The sequence below is a fragment of the Pleurodeles waltl genome, chromosome 7 (genome assembly GCF_031143425.1).
Source record: "Pleurodeles waltl isolate 20211129_DDA chromosome 7, aPleWal1.hap1.20221129, whole genome shotgun sequence".
In the NCBI taxonomy this organism is placed as follows: domain Eukaryota; kingdom Metazoa; phylum Chordata; class Amphibia; order Caudata; family Salamandridae; genus Pleurodeles; species Pleurodeles waltl.
The window spans coordinates 965,344,782-965,357,044 of NC_090446.1; the positions used below are offsets into that span (position 1 = coordinate 965,344,782).

The 12,263-nt window shown below is 41.4% G+C and overlaps 1 protein-coding gene across 3 annotated transcripts in view; it reads right to left on the minus strand.

The window, feature by feature from the left end:
* The window catches only part of TBC1D16 (TBC1 domain family member 16), a 618,682-nt gene that overhangs the window by 164,920 nt on the left and 441,499 nt on the right, over positions 1 to 12,263 (minus strand). For all 3 annotated transcript variants that reach the window (XM_069199713.1, XM_069199711.1, XM_069199712.1), the window contains exon 4: positions 9,406 to 9,609. In XM_069199713.1, the coding sequence (XP_069055814.1) occupies positions 9,406 to 9,609 (204 nt within the window). The remainder of the gene's footprint in view (positions 1 to 9,405; positions 9,610 to 12,263) is intronic.

The window sequence follows — 12,263 nt, forward strand, 5'->3', positions numbered from 1 at the left end:
ATCAGAAGGAAGGTGTATGTGGTGGAGGCAGGTTGACCAATTTCTGGGTGGGTTCAAATATAACCTTCATATCATAATAAATCTGAAGGCCAAGAATCAGATGATGGTGGTAGAAGAAACAACTGTGGATGATTTTATCAATGAGGCTAAGGATGTATTTCCGAGGAGCATGGAAAATTTAAGGGATATGTTCACAAAATTGTGGTCAAGTCTAATGCAATTCCTGTTCAGCATAAACTGAGAACACTATTGGTAGTACATGATGAAAGAAAAGGGAGGCTGGATGAAATGGTCAGCGCGGGTATTACAGAACCCATAGAGACTTCAAGCTGGATCTCACCTATGGTTATTTCCAAAAAGACCGATGGGAATTTAAGGCTATCTGTGGACTTGCAAAGTGTGAATCAGAACATCGTTGTTGATAATTTGCAGTTGCCAAACATCACTGAACTTGTCTTACTGCCTAATGGTCGAAAGTATTTTTCAAAACCGGACCTCAAAAATGTTTACCGTCAGATTCGCCTTCACAATGATTCCATACATCTTACAGCATTCATAACTATGGAGAGTACCTTCCAATTCACTTGTATGCCCGATGCGTGATAATCAGCTGCAAGTGTGTTTTACAGAATGATGAGTAGTGTATTTAAATGGATGAGAAATATTTTATATTTTCAAGATGATATATTGGAGAGCATAACTTAGTTCTTCAACCCTGGATAGATTGTGCAAAGGTGGACTCACCCTTCACAAGAAAAAGTGTTGATTTTTAGTAAATAAAGTGGAGTGCTTGTGATACACATCATCTGAAGGGAGTGTCAAACCCAAGATTTGTTGAAAGCTATAAGACTAATGGCTTCTCCAGGCCAACATGGCCAACTGAGATCATTTCTTGGACTCATCAAATATTATGCTAAGCTAGTTGAGAACTTTGCTGATAAGACTGAAAGATTGAGGATGTTGATCGGGAAGGGTAGCAAGTTTGCGTTGGGTCGGTGTCAGAAAATGTTTTGATAATAAAACGTGAAATGTGTTCTGCTAGAATGTTGGTACCATGCGACATTAAGCAGAAAACAACTTTCAATGAGTAGGTTTGTGCCAAAGGCACTGGTGTCATGTTAACACAACAGCATGGTAAATGTAAGAACACAGTTGTTGTAATTTCAAGATCACTGACTAAAGCAGAGAGGAATTATTTGGTAGTAGAGCGTGAAGACCTAGCGTCTGCTTAGGGTTTGGAATATTTCAGAACACATATTTGGGAAATTTCTATTGTGCTTCACACTGCTCACAAGCTGCTAATCAAAATGTTGTCACCTGGAGGAGTGGGGAAGGGTTCAGCAAGGTTGGCAAGGTTAACTTCGTGTTTGCTAGAGTATAACTACAAATGGAACATGTTCCTGGGTAAAAGAATGTCCAGGTGGATTGTTTATCACGGTTGCCTGTGTATTGGAAAGAGATGGATGACGATGTGATGAGAGCTGGAGAGAGATAAGGAGCTGATGCCTATGAGAATTATTTGGTAGTTTAGAGCAGTGGTGCTTTTACAATCAAGGAAGGATTGGCATAGAGCTATGGACAGTGATATTGTTTTGCATGAAGTAATGTCCTTGGTAAAAAAAAAAAAAAAAGGTATTAGGAGAGAGAGTTCTGTAGCTCTGCCATGGAGACCCTTTTTTGAAGGTTTTGGATAAGTTGTCTTTGCCTTGTAACAAGTTGTTGATGGAGGGTCATAGGTTTGTGCCTCCGTATGAATTAGGCACAAAGATTATTGACTTGGCTCATGAGGGACACCTTGTTCAGACTTTGACTAAAAAGAGGCTTTAGGCAGAGTTTGGTGGCCTGGGATGGATGGTGATTTGTCAAGCTGGTGGTGTGTGGAGTGTAAAGAGAGTGTCAAATGATTGATAAAGGGGACACATTCTCTAATGGGAGGAGTGAAGGAGCCAGGTGTTGTTTGGCATAGTGTGTATTCACTCTTCATTGGTCCTCTATCAGGTTTCAAAAGAGAACTGAAGAACGCTTTGATACAGGTTGATGTGCGTTCTAGATGGTTAGTTGTTAGGTTTTTGAGAGGGGTAACATTAGCTACCATTTCTTTTTTAGGTGAAGTGCTTATGGAGGAGGGTTATCCATCTGTACTTACAAATGCTAATGGTACACAGTTAACTTCAAGAGAGATGAAGGTATATTTGTGTTTCTGTAGTATTAAGTATATGTGGACTGCACTATGTAACCCACAAGCTAATGGGATTGTTGAGAGAGTGAATAGGATGGTCAAAGTTGCTGTTCAATTGGCAGAGCTCAATGAGAAGAATATTGAGAAGTTGGTGAATTATATGGTCTGGTCCTATCATACTACAAGCCATAGTATGACTAGAAGGGTTCCCTTTGCGGATATGAGAGAAAATAAATCTAATACCAAGTTGGTGCCCACTTGGTTGAAGGGAATGATTATAGAATATGGATCAGAGAGTTGTGGCCAGGACACTGATGAAGACAGTGAGAAGGTTAACAGAGGAGAGTCGAAGGGAGGTAACAGTATTTTAACTGGAAACTGGGTTAAGGTTAAGCTGGGGAGTTATATGGGGGACTCACTAAATTTCAACATCCCTTCCCGGTAAAGGAAGTGCACAAATTTCACAATGTTGCAAAATGGCAAAAGGTGAAACCAAAGGAGGGTTGCTCTTTACTAAAAAGGAGGAAGGTGTGTGACTCAGGAGGATGAGAGTTGCAGTAGTTTAATGTTGAAGAATGAGCAAGGGATCTGCCAGTCAGAGAAAGGAGGATAACCAATAGTATGGTTGGTGTAAGGGATGTTGCCGCATTGGGTGATAACCTCATAATGATAGCTCAGAAAGTCAGAGGTCCTCCTGGATACCCGCACGATTATGTCAGATAAGATTTAGCCATTATGTTTTAATTGCCAATTTAACTTCTTGGTGATTTGTTTTTTGTTTCTTCATTTTGTGTTTCATATTTCTGTTTACTGAATGGAAGAAGATATTTTACGTGTCTAAGACATGGAATCTTTCATTAAGAATATTCTTGTGTTGCTTGTATTCGGTGTGGGCATTCCATTTGAGTCAGCTGGCAGTTGGGTGGATGGGGAGGACCACACACTAGTCATGCTGACAACAAAACTTTGGAAAAAACTTACCTGGAGTGTGGCAATCTCTTCAACAGATCATCTTTCCAGATTTCATCAAAAGAAGTTAATAACGGGCAGTAGCCCTCTACAGCCACCTCCCTCTCGTCTAGCTGCATTTTCCATGAGTAGCCCAGAAAGAGACGAAGGATGAAAATGCCTTGTGTTTAGCCCTTCCCATTAGCACTTTTTAATGATGTCCTCACTTTGCCACCTTCAAATCTGTGTAGTGAAGCTGACCCCTTGATGTGTCAATACAAAGGCACTTGTTCCCTCCACAGGCCCTTTATCTCTATTTTGTGCAGATCAACCCCAGTTTCTTGCATCTCTTCACGGCTGAGCTCATCTTAGATTTCAAATGAGATGTTACATCACCAGCACACATGCATTTAAGAGTACACCATACTCTGCGCTATCACACAGTTATGGATCCCCATGATGAGAGGCATGCCCATACACCCAATCCACCATTCACCTTGGACTTGACCTTGGAGGCCTGTGCTCTGGCTAAAGCGTCTGGAGTACCATCGCAAGATGGTTTCCTATATTGAACTATGATGTGCTTGCAGAGGATGTGCCTGATTTGTTGAATCAGATGCTGGAATGGCCTCTTTTACAGCTTTAGATACTCTCCCTGCTATCCTACTGTCTGATTTGGATGTGCCTGTCCAGATTTCTAATCAAAATTTCCAACATTCCACACATCGAGGCCAGCAATACTCTTCTCAGTTTTGCAAGTGCTTGCCCTGTTCTCTTAACAGAACACATACTTTAATGCTTTAGCCACGCCCACTTTTGCTCCTCTGTCATGCCTCACGTCTTGTTTTTTTTTTTGTTTAAGTCAAAACGGTCTACTTAAGGGGGTTGGAAGCCTCCCTGTTCATTTTGATGGGCTTGCCCTCTTTATAGTCGCAATGCCATACTGTACGAGTTTGAATACTAGAAGCGAGAGAGCACTGAAAGCTGGAGCCCAAAACAAACAGAGATTTTGGTGGGGCTTCTGCCTGCCACCTAATCTCCAACTTTATGTGCCAAGAAATAAAGGCAACACATTGACCTTCGTTGAAGAACGAGAGAGAAACTGATATCCATTTAGTGACTAAATTGCACAAATACACAAGAAAACCTGGGATCAATCCTGATTCCTTCACTCGATTAAATTGTGTGATCTAGGCAGACATTTGTTTTCACTGAGCTCATTTTTCTTCATTATCAAAAATAAGTGCACCTTCAAATATGTGAGTTCAGTGTGTGCACTGTACTACACTCTCTTGTGTTTCATTTAACAGGCTAAAATGTTGCCCACTGTATAGGAATCTAGGCCACATACAGGGTACACATAACACTGACTTGACTAGTGGCACTGTGCTCAGGGCTGGGGGTAAAGGGGCAGGCATGAATATTTCTTAGCCTATGTTTAAATCTAATAACTGCCTCCTAAGGCCGTGATATAACCAGATGTAGTAAGCAGGGACACTTGCAAAAGAAACACACTTTTTTTTTATTTGAAGACTTTACCATCTTTTTACATGACATCTGCTTAATGATTCAAACACAACATATATTCATGTCTCAGCTCGCGCGGTGCCTTTGCAGCCAAATCAGAACACTGGCTCAGCTCGGTCTCTGCTCTCCCTGTTAATTTGTAGTCTCCCCTACCTCTATAAAATACCCTCCCTTCTCTCCCTTGCCTATCTTGCATGTAACTGCAGTTTTGGAGCGAAAACGGCCAACATCAACACCTTGTCCTCTCATGTTGCCTGGCTCCATCTGCTTGCCTGCTCTTTTGCTTTGCTGTCATGTTGCTGTCATGCATGAGCTTGCCTTGCATCAAATGTTTTGGTATGTTTTAAGTGGCAAGGATCAACCGAGCAGCTGACTCAGGACCTGTTATTTCTTCCGCCAGTACTGCAGGAGACTGATTTGTTTCTGTCTGTCGAAAATAGGTCCCTCCACCCCATGGTTATCGCCAGAACGTTTGGTCCCAAAGAAAGGCTGTAAAAACTGAGTGTGAATGGGTCCTACACTACAATGTTACTATAGTGTCTTATAAAACGGCTCTCCGTTTTTAACTTAAGGCTATTAAAACGCCCAGAGGATCTTCTATGCTCATCGAAATGCAGAAACTAAGAATTCCCCTCTCAAATATTTAAACTTGCCAATTTTATCAAAACCCCATAGTATGCAGTTGTAAAATTCCACCATCAGCACAATTATATAAGAAGTTATCCACGTTTTTGAGGACAACATTTTAAAGATCAAAGCACGCTTTCTATCCCCATCACCTATCCAAAATACTCCATTAGTGAATACTGAATCCTCGACTACCTCCTCTCCTGCTTACTCCCTGAACAAGTTTGGCTTCTACTGAACAAACTCATGAATTGATTTTGCTAGGTTAATCAGAATCACCCAGTGACCCATGCCTCTCGGCCATACTCAGTGATTCTCTTACAGTCATGCTCTTGGTCATCCTACAGCTCTTTAACAACTCCCTAGAGTAAGCAGTTGTACTATCCTGCTGGAAAAGGGCTAAAGCAGTGATACTCATAGTACGCCCCGGGGGCCTGCAAGCGGCCCTCCTGACCTTTACATGCGGCCCAGCAGCACTGGGCTGCTCTTAACTAGACTCAGCACTAACATTAAAAACATGTAAATAAACAGGCAAGCATTTATTTAAGGTGAGTTGAAGGTAAAGAAAATAGATACCAGAGGGGTTCTGTACACTGTAACATCAGAAACACCTTCATTTTTAAAGACATATTTGAAGCAAAAATGTAAAAGCACGATCAAGTCTGCTCAAAATTCAAAACGTGTATTTCATTAACATGCAGAAACGTCACCTCAGTACACCAGATTATATCAGTGCATTGAAGAAATATATTTTTTCAAAGTGTTAATTTTCTAACCTGAATTTAGTAACATTCACTCCCCCATTTCCCACTAAGACAACAATTCCTTTGGTGAGCTAAGAAGCAAGTCAGCTATGTGCACTCTTTAGGTGGCCTAGGTTTCAATTATACAAAAACATTATAGTTTATTAAATCAAACGCAAAAAGGTTTTGTGCAGCACACATCCTGAAGTCATGCGAGGTCCTCATATGTGATAATGAACAAAAAAGCAGGGAAAGTGAAATAAAACATTTGCTTAGGATCACACAGTTTGGTTAAGTGGAGAAGCTGTGATTATTCCCAAGTTTATGGTTTCATGTTGTGCTATTCAGACACTAGAAGTATATCTTACACCCACTTTACTACCAACCCCGACTGCCACCCTGGTGCCATCAGTGCGGCCCTCGTTCACATCAAAGACCAAACTCTGCGGCCCCCGTTAAAATGTTTGCGAGTACCCAAGGGCTAAAGTGATCTCTCTTCTAAAAAAAAAAAAAAAACATCTGCCAACCCATCAGTTATGTTCAATTTCGGTCCAATCTCCTCCTGTGGCAGTGGGTTACATATGGAATCGGAGGGGCAGAAAAAAAAACTTAAAAAAAAAAAAAGAAAAGTGTTTCACTTACCTTACACTTCACGTCCTCGATTTTCTGCAGCATGTCCTCAATGCTACTGGCTCCAGACCAAGCACAAGGTCCCACAGTCAACTCCCTTATCCAACCAGGATGCTGCTCTCATGCTATTAAACAGCATGGGTGAAGCATCTGGATTGGCTGAAGCAGATTTGCTCTGCGCTCGGAAAGGCACTGGAGGCCTGTGCCGGCTCTCCAACCTAGCTATCTAAATTGTGCACGTTCGTCTGGCCGTGTCAAGGTCGCCGGCCAAACCAACATGCGCACTTCAAACTGAAGTGGCCACTGCTCAGCAGCAGTGACGCACTGGCCATGCCCTGCCCTCATACTTCGTCTGCGGGCACAGAATAAAAAAAGATAAAATGGTAATAAAAACAATTTTATTACCATTTTATTTTTCACACTTTCAGCACAGCAGTGTGTAGGAGCAGGGAGGGAGTGACGCTCCTCCGCTCTTATGGAAGAACCGCCACTGCCAATCTCTGTTCATCTGAGCCTCCAAAATGCTGGGAAAAGTTGCTAGCATTCAGCGGTCAGGTAACCTTGAAACGCTGTTGACATTTTACACAGCAAAACTGGGCTTCTGTGATTTATTACAGGATATCTCTTGATTCCTTTTTTCCTACATTTGGTTCATGTACTAAAATGGGATATTTTTGTCTATGTGCTGCTTTCTTTTTTCCTTTAATATGTTTAACATGTGCCGTTCTTGGGCACTGGTTCATGAGCACTATGAGTTCACTTTGTTTTTTTCACTGCACTTATTTTTGATTAATGATGATGATGATGCTTATATATATTTTTCTGTTTACTTAATGGACAATATAAATCGAGTAACCATCTGGGTGCTTTGCGTTTGTGCTCATATTAGTTATGTATTACGTTTTTTTTTATTGCTACCTGCTGAGCCATTGCTGCAGATGTCACTTTCTATAAGTGTGGGCCACAATACCTTATTGACCGGATTATCTATTATCACCCGCTTGTATCTCTTTGCTCCGCCACTGCTATACTTGTCACTGTGCCTAGGTTTCACTGGGCTAGAAAGGGACGATGATCCTTTACCTTTCTTGTGGGCAAAGACTGGAATCCCCTTCCGCTGTCATTTCACACTATTTCTCATTGAGTTTCATTCAGGAAAGCTCTTAAAACTCACCTATTTGAATCTCACTAGTGGCTCACCTTTGCTGCATCTTCGTAGCACTGGAACACTTAGGGGAGTAGCTGTATGCCTTAGAAATTATTCATTCATTCACTCTCTACTGCTCCAGTGACAGCCTGGGTCTGAGCGCCCCTCCCTGGTGAGAAACCAGTGTGTTTCCCCCACTCAAGCAGCCCCGTCTCATCTAAACGCGAACAGATCTTTCCCTTCTTCCCTTTCCTCAACGAAGCCCGATTATATTGAGAGGTAAAGATCACAGGCACATTTCCGTGCAACACTCCACTACTATGCAGCGCTGGAGGCCGAGAGGTGCCAGATACACGCACATCTCAGCAGAAATGCCTAAATCCGCAGAGGCATTGTAGCTGTTTACACGGATAGACCTTCTCACTACTGTACAAATCTGTGGGCAATTCAAAGGCACAGGTTCAAATATCCTTATAGACGAACCAAAGGTTCATAAAAGGTTCATTAAATGAGCACTACTGAGCTGGTGATAACAGCACCTAATACTTAGAGTGCTATTTAACATCACTGGGAAGAAACTATTACAAAAACTATTACACTAACGCTAAAGACTATAAAAAAGTCATATCTATTGTTCCGTTTTCATAGGACACCTAGGGCCAGATGTAAGTACTTTCTGAATTGTGACCCGCAAATTGCGAGTCAGAGAGACTCGCAATTTGCGAGTCGCAATTTAGAATGTAGGATGGTGTCCCTGACACCGTCTGCGACTCGCAAGGGGATCGCAAAGGCCCACCTCATTTATCTTAATGAGGTGGGTCGCAATTTGCAACCCCGTTGAAACTCGCGGCACTCACAGGGATGGTGGCCTGCTGGAGACAGCAGACCACCATTTCTGTGACTGCTTTTAAAGAAAGCAGTTTTTTGTTTTGTAATGCAACACGTTTTCCTTAAAGGAAAACAAGATGCATTACAAAACTAAAAAATTAAACGTTTTCGTTTCATTTTTTCAGAGCAGGCAGTGGTCCACTGCCTGCTCTGAAAAAATGTTTTCAATGCCATTCACAAAGGGGAAGGCCCATGGGGACCCCCTCCCTTTTGCGAATGGCTAGCACCCATTTGAAATGGGTGCTAACTGCGATTGGTTTGCGACCGCATTCACGGTCACAAAACAATACAGCATTGCACTGCGACTCGAAATTAGGAAGGGGAACACACCTTCCTAATTGCGACTCGCAGTCCCGTTTTGCGAATCGGTATCCAGGTTACTGACTCGCAAAACGGGGATTGGGCATCGCAATGTGCTTTTTGCACGTCGCAAACAGCAAATTTCGCTGTTTGCGACATGCAAAAAGTTTTGAACATCTGGCCCCTAGAGTCTCTCCTATGATCCTGTGACTTTGTAGTGGAATATGTTGCAGATGCCAGTATAACCCATCTCGATGGGCATTATTTAGCCTGATATCGGAAAGATGTAAGAGTCAGGCCTGTTGGAACTGAAATACATAACCTGCAATTCTACAAAGAATGCTGCAGTAGGATCCTTACCTTGCTGAGCTACTTTAACATGTAACCTGATAAAGAAACCAAAACTGCCCACTCACCTGAAGAAGAGCCGCAGAGATCTCATCTGGCCCAGGTCCACCCGGAACACACCACACAACTGCTCCATAGCCAGAACCTTCTGCTGCTCCTCCCACTTTGGCGATGCAGCAGGTCCGTTGGTCTCCATGCTGCCAGTCTCAAGGCTGCCACTGCCAGTCTCCAGACTCGAGACAGAGCTTGGAATCTCATTCTCTATGCTCTCTCTGTAAGACACAATGGAAATCATGAGAAATTAGGGGAGAACACAGAAGAAATTATCCCATTTAGGGGATACTACGTCAACCAAAAATTACACTGCATAATTTCAAGGTTACCAAAGTAATCAGACAAGGCATTTATATGAATTAAACAGAAAACCGAACTGAAGCCACACACATGCATGCTCTACCTGTTTCTATTTTAGACAATCATTCACCTAAGCTTTCCCAGATCAGTTGTGACTTCATCTTGTCCAATTTTTTCTTTTTATAAAGGTACTTATCCATTCTGCATTTATACTAGCAAAACGGCCTGGAATGGCAAGATAAAACTAGTACTGTATGAGTTACTGACACAGAGAAAACTGAGATCTCTGGCTCAGGTGACAACCCCATGCTCCACGCGGTTCAGCTTGTGATCTTTGGACAGTGTTAGCTACTCACCCCAGCAAGGGACAACTTGAAATCCCTGGACTGTGCAGGCAACTTACACCTGAGATATCTAAGGAGAGTTATAGACTCACACCTGGCGTGGGACCTCTTGGTATACCCAGACAGAGAGATCTATCTATTCACCTTCGACATGAACACTGGAATGAGTGGCAACCACAAGGCCAGTATCCCTATTACACACTCATGACTGTGACAGACACCACCTGTGAAAATCAAGAATACAGAGATCCGTAATGAAATTCTGTGAGTTCAATAAATATGTATTCTTATTTTAATTATGCAAATTTGCTGTAAAATGTATTGGTTTATCCTACATACTCTCCTTTACCAGTAGCACAATTTTGAAATCAATTTGAACGTATCCTGAGCCTCGAGGGTGTCTGCTGCTGGTAATTAGGTAAAATACAACATGCTTAGCTCCACTTCACAATCAGCTCTGCAAGTATGAGAACTGCTCAAACAAAATTTGCTTCCGGAATAATAACTAGACTTGTTTTTCTGGTAGGAGCTACTCAGCAACAAACACGAAAAACTGAAAATATACAGCATGGGAACAAATTCTACCCTTTTCGGGGATATTAATTAATCAATTATAATTTATTCAGATAAAATCACAAACTGTAAAGTGTAGAAACTCTGTAAACATAATATAACACTACATTATTAGCCTTCATCTGATCAACATAATGTCCTTATATTGTAAAGCATTAGTAGGTTACTTCTGGTTTTGCAAGTAATATTGTGGTCAGCATATTTAAATACTCACATAATTGTAGGTAGCCTGCATTTACAAATCCAAATTATAACGTAGATTGTCTATGCTCTTTGACCAACCAATACGTTTGTCCCTTTCTCCATTGGAGTGGCAGATTCTGGCACCATAGTACTTGAGTCCTGAATTGACTTCTTTTAGCTTTTCATACTTCTCCCTTATGATTGTTAACGCTACTATGCTCTACGTCATCTTCTTGTGCAAACTTACTTTGTCCTACTGTAATCCTAATAATGTAAGCCGAGGCAGTGAACGTTCCTCTGCTAGGGTATATAATACTACTACAGCCTGCTTGTATGGCTTAGCATCATGTCACCGCAGAGTGAGCAGCTGCCATCCCAAACTTACCAACCTGGTCAGCAGACTAACCCTCCATCAGGAAACAAACCTTAACTTGCAAAATTGGCTTTCTATCCTGACAACGGCGTAGGTCTTCCGTTCTCCTCATCTGCTGGAAATGGAACTCTATGTGTTTACACCATAAATTTGAGCTCAATACTCCTTATTCACTCTGAGTAAAACCCCAGCACCAGTGCCTAAAAAGAGTCGAAATGTGACCGATGCTAGGCACATTTCGGGGTTGTCCTTATACAATATTTTCTAAAGAACTGATTTTTACCACACTAAAAAGTTTTATTGTCAAGAATTGTAAATAATGTTTAATTTCAGTGGCATTCACATTTGTGCTACTCTAGACCTTGGGTATGCAAGAAACATATGAGATAAAAAATGTATTTTGCAAAGCATGGATTAAAACACATATGCTCTTGTAACCGTATGGTGTAATTAATCGTTTAGTAATTGGCTGTTAGTGGTTTATAAAATGTGATTAACATGGCAACAGCAACAACAAGGAAAGAAATGATCGCATGCTTTGTGCAGTTATTGTGGTTACATCTTTGCCGCTCTGGGACGCCAGAGTATGTGGAACAATACTTCCAACTTAAATCACCCGACGTAACGGGCATGCAATAAAGAAATGGCTAATGTCTTGCAACCTAAACAAAATCACAAGGGTAACTGAGGCTTGAACATATATAGCTGGTATGTAACCAATTCTTATGACTGGCTAACAAACGTAACTTATTCAATCATGCTCTTGTGATGAAAATCGAAGTACTGTACATTAGTATAACCTCTAAAAAGATTATTGGCTTTCTAAGGTAAATAATCCATTACAGTCTGGGTTAAAAAGTACTCTGTTACTCTTTAGTCTATCCTATTTTACAGGGATATATAATATCAATCAATATAGTCTTTGTGGATAAGGACAGATTCTCGGCTCGTGTGAACTAGTTTCCCTAACCAGTCATAAAAAATAAGTCAAACATATAATGGAGTCATGGGAGCTTTTTGGAGCAATCTATGTGTAGGACATTTTTGATTCACTTCAAATAGATGTTGGTTCTTGTCTGTGACTGAGTCAACCAAAATA